Here is a 15,623-nt window from a genome sequence, read left to right on the forward strand (position 1 = left end):
TTGGGAATACTGATTTTATTGCATTCCAAAACTTTCTTGGATTTGACAGATTTTCGTTAATAAGATCACGCTGGTGGTTAGCCTTTGCTTTCACTATGTTATTATTGCAACTATTTCTAATTTTTTTATATTTCTCTGCATCTTCTCTTTTACCTGATTTGCGAGCCTTGCGATGAAGTTTGTCACGGTTGTTCATTTGAGATTTTATTTTTGAAGTTAGCCATTTACAAGGTCGTGATTTAACTCTTTTTTCGATTAACGGGGCGTGTTTATCAAAAGAATCTCTTAGCTTCGAGTTAAAATACGTAACTGCAGAATTTACATCACTGGCGTCGTATACAGGGCGCCAGTCAATTTAGGAGACGTCATAAAAAAGGTTTTCAGGAACGTAGTTAGTGTAATTACGGCACTTCAGAGTTCGCATAGGATGCTTGATGTTGTGTATCCTACGTATTCCACCAACCATATCGTGATCGCTCAGCGAAGTTGGGAATACGTCAGTGCAGTGAACATTGTCGGGACAATTAGTGAAAAATAAATCAATTGTCGTTGATGACGTAGAAGACGTTCTTGTGGGTTTATTGATAAGTTGTTTAAAACCATGCACATTAATTGTAGATTTAAAATCTTTATTGACGTTTGTAACATTATAGTCCACATTGAAATCTCCCATGAGTATAGTTTCCTTATTTTCTTGATTGATACAATTTAAATGATCGTCAAATGTTTCGTTATATTTAGATGGTAAGTACTTTGAACCCTCTGGAGGTTGATAGAAACACCCTACTAAAATTGATTTCGATTTTTTAATAAAAATTTCAAGCCACAGAGACTCAAAGTTGAATTTTCTAAATCCAGCCTTTGCTTAAAATTAATATTGTTTTTGACATAAACAGCCACGCCTCCTCCTTTTCCAGATGTTCTGTTTCTTTTAACCAAAGTGTAACCAGACAGTTCATAAAGAGCATCATTGTCACTAAAATCCTCGTTCAAAATATGTGTTTCAGACAAGGTTATAATGTCAATTTTTGAATCATGCTTGTGTACTAACGCTTCCAAGTGGGAAAAGTTTAAAAGTAACCCAAGAATATTTTGATGAACACATTTCAGACCAGGACATGTTTCTATGTCACCACACAAGAGTAGTAAAACTATAAACAAACTTTTGCGTCTTGTACAACTTACTGTTGGTCAAGGTTTTTGTTTACAAACATGGATTGAACTGAAAGTAAACGTTTCTCCAATCTCGTCGTAGTAGTCTTGAACATTAAGTGTTAAACTTATTCCATCTGGTTTCACAAATCTTGGTTTGAATACACAAAAACAACAATAAATTCCAACAATCAAACCAGCTAGAAAAAACGCGTGCGATCTCTTCGCCGCCATTATTATGCTAGAAGTTATCGTTATCAAAATAATATTTTTAAACAAAATCAATAATTCTACCAAAAATCAAGGTCGTAGCATGAGTATTTTGAGAAATTCAAATTTATTGTAGGCAAATTAGGCACATGTAACATCATTTCTGAATCCTGTGACTATCAAATTATTTTCTTACTTGGAATCTGTTTGTATTAATACCTTGTAAGTATGCCAAGTTTTATCACCGAAGCAGTTTTGGATTTATTGCACGCTGCCACGTGCCTCCCTTCGACGCTACACTAGACAAAAAAGTGTGTCTGCGAGAAAATCGTCGTGTTACGGAAACACGAAATGCGATATATAAAGGACGGGCAACCCCGTGGATTTTAACCACGGGTTGACGACTAGAACCAAAATAATATCCGTGGAAAAAAGACGGGTAGATCAATATAAAAGATTTCCTATCCACAACCTGTGATGAAGATCTTTATACTTTCGTTTGTAATGCAGTTTTTTGTAAATAACGAGAGCACATCTACAAGAATAACGACATATTACGGGGAACACACGGAGAGTAAAAACCATATACAACATGTTTAACATGTATTTCCTAGTTTGCCAGCAAACTCACAATAATTCCACACACAAACAAATAAACAACAGAGTTTGTGACGAGAGATTTAAAATTAGGGTGATGGAGAGGTGTAAAGGCCTAAGATATATCATGAAATTAAAGACATTAATAACCAAAAAAAATGGTTTCTATTTTACTTTGAAATATACTTTATTTGAAAAAAATCATTAACTAGTAAGAAATTGGGGAGAGGGCAATCCCTTGCCGCGACCCATAAGCAAATGTATTCAATACGTTACACCGTCTAACCAACACTGCTTATTAAAAGAGTCGTAAATTTTAGCAAGTACGGATACACTGAAAAAAAAACCTTTTAAATTTTTAAAACTTAAACATATACAACTTAGTTACTAATGCCTTTTTCCATTCATAAGCTACCTTATTTTAGCTGCATAGCCTTGAAGACTGCCAAAACTGAGAAATTATTTAAAAAACCTCCCAAGCCGTTCCCTTCACACCACATGAAAAAAACACTGTAACAAACTACATAAACAGTGTCATTGCTCTAAAAGGCTATCTCTGTCCATATAACCAAAAAGTATTATTATCCTCGTAAATAATTTTAATCCCATAAAAAAGTAGCACAACAAAATGCCTTATATTCGTATGTTCTAGAAGTTTTCACGACTATCGCACAAAAGAAAGCAAATATACTTCAAGGGAAGAAATGCGCATACTTTTATTGAAATTCCTAAATGAAATATTCCGGAATAGAAACATCAAATAGCTGTTTTTTAGCATACATCGAATTATTGGAAAATTTTTAATACAGAAAACGAAGATTGCCTACGGGATAAAGGATTTTGTTCGAGTTAACTGAATGCTCGAATTATCGTAAATCATCTGTATAACCAATATCTCCGAAATTTATAGAGTTGTATTACCCCGACTGTAAGAATAGAAAAAAAATATAATTTTCTGCACCAGGATGAGGTGGTTAATTACTACTGAGAATTTTTTTTGCTAAAATTACGATAAAATTGCTTCTTAGCTCAATGAATATTTGCACAAAATCTAGTTGAGACCAAGACCAGCAGGTAGCTAGAGTTTTTAGAACGTTTAAGAATTTAACATTAAAAATAATCTGATCCGAACCATTTGTTTTGTTTTAAAATCTCGAACAATAAAACAAAAGCAAATCAACTATTCATCGCAATAATACCAAATCGTTCCAGGTGGATTCGCTGGATCACTGTGCGACAATCTTCGAATATTTTTCTCATGTGATTCGTGTCAACGGCGCAGGTAAAGTGCGGAAAACATAGGCGAGACGACGAACTCGACTTCTTAGTTGTTTCGTCCGATTCTTTAGTTAAAGATAAAATACTATCGCGAAAAAAAAACTTTGCTTTAGTGAACTCCGGGGGTTCTATTGCAGTGACCTTTTTAGAAGTAGTTATTGGCTGGTAGTACTTATAAGTAGGAAAGTAGTCTTCGATATGAAACTTGTTAGCAGTGATTTTCTCAAGTAATAAATCTTGTTTGTTTAAGAAAAGGATCACTGATACGTCCTTCAGAAAACGATTAGTCCAAATTTGTTTAAACAAGTCCATGCTTTCTTGGAAACGGTTTTTGTTCTCGTCTTCTTGCAACACTAAATTAAATCCGCTAAGTGACGTCACGAAAACAATAGCGGTAGCATCGTTAAAACACTGAATCCATTTGCGTCGTTGATCTCGCTGACCGCCAACATCAAACATGTGGAAGATGGCGTCCTTTACTTTGAACTGAATCTCCAGGATTTGAGTCGTGACAATTCTGCAACGCAAAATGTCTTGATCGTCAGGCAGGTAGGTTTCCTGCTGCAGTTCGGGTAACTTATCGAAAAAATATTTCGCACTGTCGATTAAATGATACTCGTTTGAACGTTCGTAACAAAGTTGCGCTTCCCCCGTTCTCCATAGTTTTTGGCAATCATTAAAAAACTGGGAGTTATATTCAAATTTTTCCCCGTCAAAGTAACTGTCTAGCATTCTAGTCGCAATCGCAGCATCTGATTCATGTTCGAACGTAATTGGAGGGATTATGATCTTCATAGCACCTAGAATCGCAACCATAGCTTCTCGAACATTGCTATAAATTGAAGCTATGTACTTTTGGCGCTCTTCAATACTAAATCCTTTCAAGTTTATAATCTGCATTTGTTTTACAATGGTGCTTTTCCCACTTTCGGCAGCACCCAACAATAGTAATCTATGTGTAACACGGTACAGTTTTCGATCTTTCTCTAGCAAAGCATCGATAAGCAAACTATGTTCCGTGTGTGGGTCGTCCTGATCACCTCTAACACAGCATGGCAATAATGCCATGCTCCTATGTCTAATGTAACAATTTTCACATTTGACTGAAGTTGACGGGTGGATCTTGTTGTTTCTTCTGATGTTTTCCGTTTTGTTTTGTTTTTCCCCAAAAAAAACGGTGTTTAGCACATCAATAACTTGTTTTGCAATTGTTTTGCCAATAATCAGTTCTAAAAACACGAAAAATGTTTAATAAAGCGAAATAATTTGCGCACGGTTAGAAATGTTACATTTCTGTGAACATATTTCTGCGAATTATTTGAGTTGTCTAAAAATATTTTTTTAATATTATGTTAATGGAAATTTTTTTTTTGCGACAATTAAAAGGAAAAAAGAAAAGCCATGAAATATGTAATCCATTCAGTTTTGTTCTCATATTGTCAGAATTTTTTAGTGGTAGCTCGCTGGTAAACTTTGTTGTGTTTTTAGAAAGAAACAACATACATATAGCTAGTTAGCTTTATTTTTGTTGTTGTCGATTAGCCTATTCGCTTGTTTATACAAAATTTTCGTTTTAAAATAAAATTAATCTTCGCCCCATAGGGGGGCGGCAGCATAGCCATAGGCATAGACATTTACGCCTTGGTATGGCATGACAGAACATATCTCACAGTTTGATTTTGAACACGTAAAGTTGGTGAAAGTCTCACAACATCAGTGGAATCTCTCTATCTCGACTACTCTCTATCTTGAACTTCTCTCTATCTCGATATAAAGTCTCGGTCCCTTTGTGGTCCGCCTAAGGTATATTCCTTTCTTTATCTCGAACTTTCTCTATCTCGAATAAATTGTTTAGTCCCTTGCGAGTTCGAGATAGAGAGATTCCACTGTATTTCAATGTTTTAGTAACCCAGACTAGTTTTCGTATAGATGTTATCCCGAACTAACCGTGTATAGCATAGCCGTTTGGCATTAGGTTATGAAAGTTTTGCTCTTTACTTCTTACTAGCACATACTTACAAACAAACTGCCGCCCCATATTAAAACAGTTGGTATTTAATGATTGTGTTATTTGATTGAGTATACTGGCCCCCAAAACAATGCAAATGTTGAGTTTTATGGAAATTTAATGCAAATGTTGGTTGAGTTAGAAAATTTTATAAAAACCCGATCAAAATATCTGAAAAAAATATGAATATATTGTTAATGTTGCAACAGCTTGAACATTAAAGAATAATTATAGTACTGATGATGAAGATATTATGTGAAATATTATGTGAAAAATTATGTGTTCTATTGCCGAGAGAAACAAGAGAGAGGGGCGCATATCAATGTGAATTACACATCACTGCAGCAACATATTTTTAATTTATTAACGGGGTCATTTTACGAAACCCAAAAATTAATTTACAGCTGTTCCTGGCGTGAGGGATATAATGCATGGCTATGATACTTTATATATATATATATTAGACACCTGCATATAGATTTTTTAGGTTCCATACCTCTGAGACCCTTTGGCCGTTTCTCGAAAATACCGCTTAAAATTTTTTATCAAACCCTAATAATGGGGAAATTCATTAGGATTATTTTTAGAACTTGAAAGTCACAACACACTTTATTTCGTCGAAAGGAATTATTTCGCAAAAAAATTCTAAAAAACTTTTGTATTTCGCATCAATAAATCATCTTGCGTTAATTAGCCAGCCGTCGAACCGGTTTCACAAATGAGTAATAATATAAAAGCCGTCGAATTAAATATTTTTACTCAAGGCGTAATAGCTCAGTTGGCTAAGTTGTAATAGCTCAGTTGGCTAAGGCGTCGTAAGGTAAACCCGGATGTCGTGGGTTCGAATCTACTCAAAGGTAGTTTTTTTCTAAAAAAAGAAAAATTTGCGTAAAAAAAAGTCGTTGATGACGTTGCAATAGACCTTTTGGATATAGTTACAGTGGAATCTCTCTAAAGGGGACATGGTCTAAAGCGGACACCTGTATATAACGGACACTTTTCCTTGGAACAGAGTGATTTCAGGTCAAACTCTCACAATAAAATCTCCATAAGACGGACAGTTATAAGGCGGACACTTTATAAAATGCAAAGCGGACGCATGAAAAAAAAAATTGCCGCAGCCCTATTATTGACGAGGAAAGTCAAGACATGCTGTCGTTACGAAAAAGTGGAGCATCTCCAAATATCAAAAATAAAGCAAACTTCAATCCGAGATTTCTTCGAGTAGATTATAAAATACAATGTGTTTGTTAGTTGATATTAGTTGATATTATGTTAGTTGATGTTTTAACAGTAGAGTGTATGATTATTACAAGTTCACATTAATCAAATTATATGTCTCATTGCCTTGGTTTGAAAGGAAAAGAACAAGGAAAAAACGTATATAAACAAAAAAGTCATGTTTGCGGAAAAATTTGGCTCTGAAAGTGATTTTGGGATACAAGCTCTATAAAGCGGACACCTCTATAAGACTTTTTTATTTTTTGCACCAATGGTGTCCGCTTTAGAGGGATTCCACTTTAGTAAGTTAGTTAGGAGTTGGAAACCAATACCATTCTCGCAGGTCAGATAGTAAAAAGTTTAAAACATGTGCAAGCTTGTTTAATGTATAAAAGTGTCCTCATCTTCTGAAAAAAAAGTTTTAGCTATAGCTAGCTAGCTAGTTTGGCAAAACCAACACGAATAAACACCTTGTGATTACTAATTATACCGGGCTAAGCCATAAAAATGCTTATTATAAATGTGTATTAATACTACACATTTTCACTGTCACATGATCTTCTTTGGCAATTTTCATTTTCTTCGAAATTTCAGGCAGTTCGGATGAATTGGAATGGTTGCAAGTACATCATAACGGAAGAAACCACCCCGGGAAAAGTCAAATCTTCATTCTGCCTATCATCGATTTAAGCTCTTCAGATGAAAATTGAACCAGGCAAAAACAATAAACGGTTACTTCAAGTGTGACATCGGATCAACCGCTGTGGTTACAAGCTTACGAAATTTTCAAATTAAAGCAACTGGACATAGTTATTTAGCCTGGTGGATTCCACACGTTGATGAGATTTCTGGGGAGTAATGGAACAGTGAATAGTTCAGGGCTGAGTCCAATTGCTTGAATTGGTTTACTCAAAGCATTCTGCATACCACATCATTTTTGGTAAGGCCGTCTTTAGAGCACTTATAGGTCACTTTTTGGTAAATCTGGCCTGATGGGTTTTCTATTTGAAAAGATGTATTTGATACCTTCTCGCTTGAAAAAATGTATCAAGATTTGCTACAAGTTTCACTGAGGAAAATACCGACGATTGCATTATTGCGATTTCAAAAATCATAGAAAACTTCAAATAGAGCTGTCAAGTAAATCAAAAAAGCAAAAATGTGGATTTAATATCTGGAGTATATTAACATCATAAATTGTTTATCAAGGCTGAGAGAACAGGGAATTGGAATGAACATCGGCGATGAGGCTCATGCTGAACCTATTCGCTGCAACTGGGCATATTAATTATGCCAAAAGTGCCCGTCTGTATCTTGAATCAATGCAATCACCCTATGCAGAATACCCACGGCAGCCTGTGGCCTGATTTGGTTATGGAGCAGTGCATGATGAGAGCTATCAAACTTAACAAGCGGGTTAGGAGTGACTGAATCTACGCGAAATCTCCTCTGGATCGGTACTTTACATCAACGCGCCTAATTCATAAATCAATGGCAAAATTAAACAAAAAATCGTCTTGAAAGCAGTCAACAACAGTACGAATCCGGAGGAGCACGACGTAAAAGAGATAGAAATGTTGTTGAAGCTTTGAAATATCAGTTGAAGCCACAATCCATTTACCTGTAAAGATTGCAGTGCATATTTACTGGTGTGGCCGCTGACAAAAACGATGGCGTTACCTGTGATCAAGCAGAAAAGGTTGGTTCCGAAATTCAAGGCAGTCTCGACGTCTCACAATAAAGCGTTCAAAACAGGTGAAAACTCTTGCATTATTGCTTCAAACTGTCAAGATAAATGATAATTCAGTCCATGTGGATCCGAACATTTTATTTCAACGACCATGCTGATTGATTGAACAAAAGATTTAACCAAGTTCTTTAAATACGAGCTAACCCCTGCACCGACATTGTAGTTTAAATATAGACAAACAAAGCAATCCTCGGTAAGACAGTAAAGGAATCGTCCATAGGAAGGAATCAACTTATGTTCTTGATGGAGGAGCCTTATTTCATCGTGCTTGTTGGAATCTGGCAGCAACATAAATAACTGATATGTTATAATGCAAATAAAAATTAGGAAATTTGGAAAGACAGTGCCAATCCATCTAATTTTACCATCACCACGCCACCCATGATCAGATTTAGTATATTAATTGTAGGCTACGGAGATTTTTTCCATGTCATTGACACAACAATTGCACGTTTGGTATGTAACTTTAGAAATGATCTACAAGAGAAGAGAAGTGACATTCACGACTTCATAAACATTTTTTCGGTTGTAACCATACAAGTCCTCTAGCATGAATAAAATTTTCTTTAGTCCCACGATTCTCAAAAGTTTGAAAGCTATTTCGAATTTTACTTGCCCTTTCATTACTTTTCAACATATACACATTTTCCTTTGCTAAAAATGCTAAGTATTTATTCACGTAGAACGCTCCTTCACTGGTAGATATCCTTATGTTACTCAACCCGCAACTTTCTGTACTTTCGTCAATTCAACATAATTTTAGAACCGTGGAGTTTTACCAAATTTTCCGTCCTTTACCTATTGGTATAAACTTTACATAAGGAATATAATCCATTTATTTAAAGACAGATGGATTCATTGGCATGTCTTTTAACGACTCTGGGACAATTAAGTTGCTTTCTCCTAGAAAATGTGCTAAAAGTAAAAGTCCATACCTTGGCACATACTATTATGGACGAACCAACAAAAATTGTAATGTCAATCAGTAATTACCCTCGGAATAAACGCCAGCTTGGCTTCGAGTAACTACAGTTAAAGGTTTGAACTTACTACTAGTGCAGTGTAAAACACTTGGGTAGGCGACCGCCAGCGGGCTGTACACGAAATTCTGAATGTGTGCATTTATTATAAGCGAGATTTTTCGACTGCAAAATATTTAAACCCCGAAATTCAACGTTCGTGGTTACAAATTTTCGCGAATAAAGCCTTTTTTTACATTTCGCAGGTTCGGCAAAAATGTTTTTTTCTTTGCTAGCGTTTGGTATTTCAGCTCAAAAGGTCATGACACTGCTTATTTTTTTATTATGGAAATTAGTATACTTTCCCTATTCGCAAAAGTTCTTGCACCATAATTCTTCCATGCACACGAAATCGCGAAAGTTTTTACCGCGAAATTAAGTCTAAATCGTTTATTCAACCAAGCGTACGCGTGAGTTGATGGAGATAATGCTTCTTTTTAGAGAGTTAATTAACTCCGTCATTCTACGCCACTCATTTCAAAAATAGTAGACGTTTGCAGCGAATCGAGATAAAAAACAATTTCTTTAAATTAGAAGCATATATTGCATAAAATGAAAAATATGTTAGTATTAGCAAAATAAATATTTATTTAAAGTAGATAATACCAGCGGCGAATTTTAGTTTTCTGACTGACCATGAGTTATCATGCCACTACCGCACGAGGTAGTGGCATGATAACTGATGATAACTTTATTTCATTTTATTTGCTTTTATATCCAATAATTTTGTAAAACAAACCAGAACTTTTTAGAGATAATAAATATACTGAATAGATGTTTGAACTATTACGTGTCTGAACCACTAGAGTATCCTTAACTCAAAATTGACCATATAAAAGCCCATGGAACCTCGATCATATGTACCTCAAAATTTCACAGGTAATGTTGTAACCTCATCTTTGTTTAAGAAAATTTCTAATATGTAATAATTTCGCATCATCCATAAATACAACGCAAAACTGTAGCTACACCGAATCAGAAAAATCCTACTTTTGGAGAAAAAGTATTCTTTGCCTCTTGCAGTTGTTACGAACTTTTCAAGCTTACCATCAATAAATCAATGCACGCTTTTTATAAGCAACATCTTGTAAGCAATATTTGGCTCAAATGCTTTAAGAACCCAGCAATTTGTAAGACACCCAGTCTAAAGTGAGTAAACAAAACAAGAAAACAGAGAAACAAAAGGCATTAAAAAACAGCTTCTAAAACTCGTTTACCCAAGCTGGGCAACAGCTGAGTCTGTAAAATACAGAAAATTAAGCAGCCTTAAACATCAGCCAAAGTTTTGTGTTGCTTATAAAAAAAGAGTGTGTACCTCTAAAAACTTACAATTACAGTAATCACTAAAATAAAACTATAGTCAACCTGTAAATTACTGGTACAGAATTTTTTTTTAGAAAGAAGAAGTTAATAGAAGTTCCAGTTGATCGCTAAAAAGCTAAAACGTGCAAGGAATGTTTTGTCATGCCACGCCCTTTACAACTGTGAAGCACGTGACTTACCGATTATTTATAAGGTCCAAGCAGGAAATAAAATTAATTTATACACAATGCCACATCTTTAATCATCGTCCAAATCTTAAACGTTTTTAATCTTTTTTTGGTTATTTGATCGCAAACATCGATTACTTTGTCTAAATTATCTTTATCTCATTATGAATATTTAGTAACATCTATCTCGATCCGGAGCATGAAAATCAATTACTCCAAACATTAAAGGTCAATGGTCAAAAATTTAATTAAAACAAAACTTGATCATAATTGTGACACACTGTTTCTGATCCACATTTTACACTTCCAATATTGAGATAGATAATTCGCAAGCGCATGAAATCGGTTTAAAATTACGACAACATCGAAATTGGCATGAATTAATTTGGAATTGTTTTATAGGGGGCTAATATTAGTATTCACTACCTGACACTCAATATTTGTTATTCCACAAGTGTCTTTGTTTGGAATAAAAATACAGGGTGTCAAGCTGAACATATTCGGCATAAAATGCTGCCATTGATTAATCTGTTTTACCCATATTTTTAAATTGCTATGCCAAGTTCTTAATACACTCAGAAGTCTACCTAGGTCAATTCTCAGAGTAAGAAGCAGTAGAATTACAAACCATTTTAGAATTATGTGGCTTGCTAGCTAGGTATTTTCACTTTTCACCGAAATTTAAAAAGGAAAATAAAAACATTTTTGTTGCAGACAACTACTGTATTTTGGTAGTTTCACGTTTTACCGCGAGGTAGACATAGCAACGATTGAGCCTCAGTCCACAGTTGCAGCTTAGTAAAAAATAGTAAAAAAGATTTTGCGAGAATAACAAATAAAAAAATAATGCTGGCTAGGATAAAAGTTCTTATCCAAACTGAAATACTGGGCTAGCTAGCTGGCTAGCTTTTTAGGATGCTCCCTCAAATCTGCTTGCAGCCAAAATCTTAAAATTGGTTTGTTTAAGATTTTTACACGGCTAAAAATGTGTTTAAAATATTAATCCTAACATGTAAAACAAAATAAGAATGGAATACTTTCATAATACAGACCATTTAAAAGGAAAAAGGTCCAAAAAGGACCTTCAAAATTGCTACAGCTATACACGCTATACAGCTGAAACATCTCCCAATCAGCTAGAACTTTATGCTGTAATTACGAAAAGGATCGGCGAATTACGGGGCAAATAACATTACTATTTAAAATAATGCAGTTTTAATAACCCCCTGGTTGAATTTTTTTTTGGAAAGATCAAAGGAATAAGCTACTATTTTAGCTCACAGACAGACGTATTCGGGTATTATACAAGATTAAAATTAAAATATCCTGCTTTAATAAGTACATTAAGACTTGGTAGAAAGATACATTTCAACTGTCCTTTCAACACTCTTGAAACCTGTTGGATTTAATTCTGTTGTTTATTTTTAGGCTACATCGGTGTTTTTCTTTGCATTATAACAACATCAGCAGCAATTTATCGCATATTTAATGAATCTTTATTAAATCTTACAGAAATTTTAGCATTTTCTACTAGCTTGGTTTTTATACAAGATATTTTATTAAAATAAGGATTAGAGGTTTCGCATCAAGTGACATAAAAAATAAATAAATGTTATGTATGTACAAGCTACATAGGGCAATTTGCAAACTCTGCAATTTAAGACTAGATATATATATATGAATCATTGCCAATTGTCAACAAAACATCATTCTAATTCTTTATAGCTGGATTTAAAACTATGTGCAATTTAAATTTATATACCAAACAAAAAGTACAGAAGGTACTGGTGTTAACTTGAGGGAGTAGGACAAATATCACGGGCAAATTGCCTTAATTTGCATTCAAATCTCATAAGTTACATGTTTAAAATTTTAACAAAAACAAATTCTATGAATCTTGACAAGAACTTGTATTACTAAAACCTAAATAATTTTCTAGGGAAGCTGCAAGTTGCAAGTTACATCACGTGATGTTTACCTCAGTAAAAACAACCCCAAATTTTCATGATGTTTAACCGGTTCGGCTTTTTGTTTTTTTTCCAACGAATTTAAAAGATCAATGAAAGTCAACTCTTGAGATAAAATTTTAAAATGCTTTAAACATGAGGGATTGACATAAATTTAATGGATACTGCTGGTTTTGATGTTGTATACTGTAAAACACAAAGCCTGAGGTAAAAAGTACAAACCGAGCTTGCGAGGTCTGTGCACATGTCCGTTTTATTACCTGACTGTATCTGGTCGGCAATTAAAAAATTCCTTTGTAAACAAAATAAACAAAGCTGTATTTAAGTTGCTATTCCTAAGGCACCAAGGAAGAAAAAACGTATGTTCGATTTTGATACTTTTTGATTCAAGATTGTTCGGTATTAAAATTTTGTAAGTACATAAAACAAATTCGAATCAATGTTTATGTAAATTGAAACGATAAGATGGTTTTAGGTGAGCCACTTTTAAATTTTTTGTGTGCTATGAAAATGTTTTTTATTTGTTTACGTCTTTATATATGTTTACCATGTTAATAATGGCTTCAAAACAGGCTAGTGTGGCTTCATACAAAGACCTGTTAATAAGCCGTAAACCAATTAAATCATCAGATTTTTTCATACTAACCGGTTTTTTGTAACAGTCAGGTAATATTATATGATATTAACCGTATATATATATATATATATACACATTACATTTCACTTCTAAATTTACTAGCAAACATTAATAAAAATATATTCACATCATTCTAAAACATGTGACTAGTTTTATGCAAATAAAAACTTATTTATTGGTTTTGCGTGTATATATACACTATTTTTATCATATTCATGCAGATTCAATTCGTTGCACAATTTTGAAAATGTATTAACGGAGGGTGCTAGTTCTGTTCAATGTTGGTGCTTTACAGAAATGTTAGTCTTTGCTTTAATTAGGAAAGGGGCAAACCCTCACATTTGCATTATTTCATTTATCATTTATTTATTCATTCATTCATTCATTCATTGATTTAGCAGCATCTTCCATCAGTTAAAATATCATTAAAATAAAAAATCGAAAAATTCTAATACCAATGGTAGTAAAATATATAATAATTTAATATAAAATAAAACAGCACAAGGTGCAAATGACCACAAAGAATAAGGTACAACAATCACGTGTGAACAAAATATGCAACCACACCAAGATAACTTGACAGACTTGCCAAAAATTCATCAAACAAAAATGTTTTTGACCAAGCCAAACCGGAATCATAAGATGCCCATCGAAAAAGTGGATATTAAAACCCGAGCCTGTCTTTCAATAAAAAAGAACCCAATCAACGTAGCAGAAATAGGAAACGGAGCGTAATATGTTTTAACCCACCCTACAACAAAGATGTTGTTACGGACGTCGTGAGTTCTTTTCTGAAACTAATAAAGAAACACTTTAAGAAAGAAAATAACCTCAACAAAGTTTTTAACAAATATATATATATATATATATATATATATATATATATATATATATATATATATATATATATATATATATATATATATATATATATATATACATATATATATATATATATATGTATATATCGGATTGACAGAAAAAGAATTTAAAGAATGCTACGGTGGACACAAGTTATCTTTCAACAACAAAAAATACAAGAACAGTACGTCACTGTACACTTACATCTGGCAGTTAAGGGAACAAAATATTACGTCAGAGTTAAATTGGTCGATCGTGAAACATGTATAAAATTATTGGAACAAAAAAGTAAATCCTGTCCACTTTGCTTACAGGAAAAATTAGAAATCCTTTCTTACAAAAATAAACACAAACTTTTAAATAAAAGGTCAGAATTTGTTTCAAAATGTCGCCATATGAACAAATACCTATTGGCCAATTATAAATCAAAAGATTGACAATTACATTTTTACAACTCTTTTATTGTAAATAACTGATTTTATTACACGCTTTTTGCCTCGATTCACAATCAATTATATTTTACTTGTATATAAATGTACTGCATGTACGCTTTTCCAGGTGGTCTCTGGCCTGGATCATTCCCATATTGACTATATCCCTATAAAAAGAAATATATAGCTACCTATATTCCTCCTGAATCACCTTTTTTCACAAGCTAATTGCTATAGGCATACAACATCATCGACCATCACCGCACACCGTATCTTTACAAAGCAATTTAACTTCCTGAACGAAGCGAAATTGTGTACCACGTTTGCTACGCGAATTAACCATCAAGGGCGCTCAACTTTTATTGATTTTCGTCAAGGTTACGCAGGGCGGATTTAAAATAGCCTGATCGCCTTACCAAATTGTGATTACCATAATAATACCATATATTATAAATAATTATAAATATAAATATAATATTTTCTCTTTTATTGGCAACTAATATCGAATTATCAGGATAAATTTCTTTCAATACACAGGGTTGTTTTAAATAACTGACAAGTTTTGTTTAATTATTTTTTGCAATTCGACCTTGAAATAATTTCGAACGAGAGATAAGCCTGTGTCACACTTATGAAGCAGATGCAGAAGCAAGTGAAGTAAGCATGCGCAGTTAGTGCGAAGCAAGAAGTGAAGCAAGATGCGAAGCAAGTAGCTCACACTAGCTCAAGAAGATCACTTGCACAACCTCGTCCCCAGGACCTCTTTTCGCTTTTTTGATATCGGGGGTTCTTCTTCGCGCCATCCCCCGATATCAAAAAAGCGAAAAGAGGTCCTGGGGACGAGGTTGTCACTTGCATTCTTTTGTTAAACATGGATGAAGAGGAGTATTTAGTTTTGATTTTGGGATATTTGTTGTTGAAAAAACGACGGCACAGGCGACGAGAAAAAACTCTAAATATTTCAAGAAAAGTATGGGTTCGCAAAATTTTTAAGCATCGTGA

At 33.9% G+C, this 15,623-nt stretch overlaps 1 protein-coding gene across 3 annotated transcripts; it reads right to left on the bottom strand.

Annotated features, from left to right (window-relative positions):
* Positions 1–248: 248 nt before the first annotated feature.
* On the bottom strand, positions 249–15,228 carry LOC130662816 (guanine nucleotide-binding protein G(s) subunit alpha-like). 3 transcript variants are annotated; one of them, XM_057461751.1, is made up of 3 exons: positions 14,813–15,228; positions 8,147–8,693; positions 249–4,466 (listed from the first exon to the last, which is right to left on the bottom strand). In XM_057461751.1, the coding sequence occupies exon 3, from the start codon at positions 4,303–4,305 to the stop codon at positions 3,136–3,138; it is 1,170 nt and encodes a 389-aa protein (XP_057317734.1). In that variant the 5' UTR covers positions 4,306–4,466; positions 8,147–8,693; positions 14,813–15,228; the 3' UTR covers positions 249–3,135. The 3 variants fall into 3 exon arrangements, with proteins under 3 accessions (XP_057317734.1, XP_057317735.1, XP_057317733.1); XM_057461752.1 differs by lacking the exon at positions 8,147–8,693 and adding an exon at positions 10,283–10,379; XM_057461750.1 differs by lacking the exon at positions 8,147–8,693.
* Between the last annotated feature and the right edge of the window lie 395 nt (positions 15,229–15,623).

The sequence above is a fragment of the Hydractinia symbiolongicarpus genome, chromosome 10 (assembly GCF_029227915.1).
Source record: "Hydractinia symbiolongicarpus strain clone_291-10 chromosome 10, HSymV2.1, whole genome shotgun sequence".
Classification (NCBI taxonomy): Eukaryota; Metazoa; Cnidaria; class Hydrozoa; order Anthoathecata; family Hydractiniidae; genus Hydractinia; species Hydractinia symbiolongicarpus.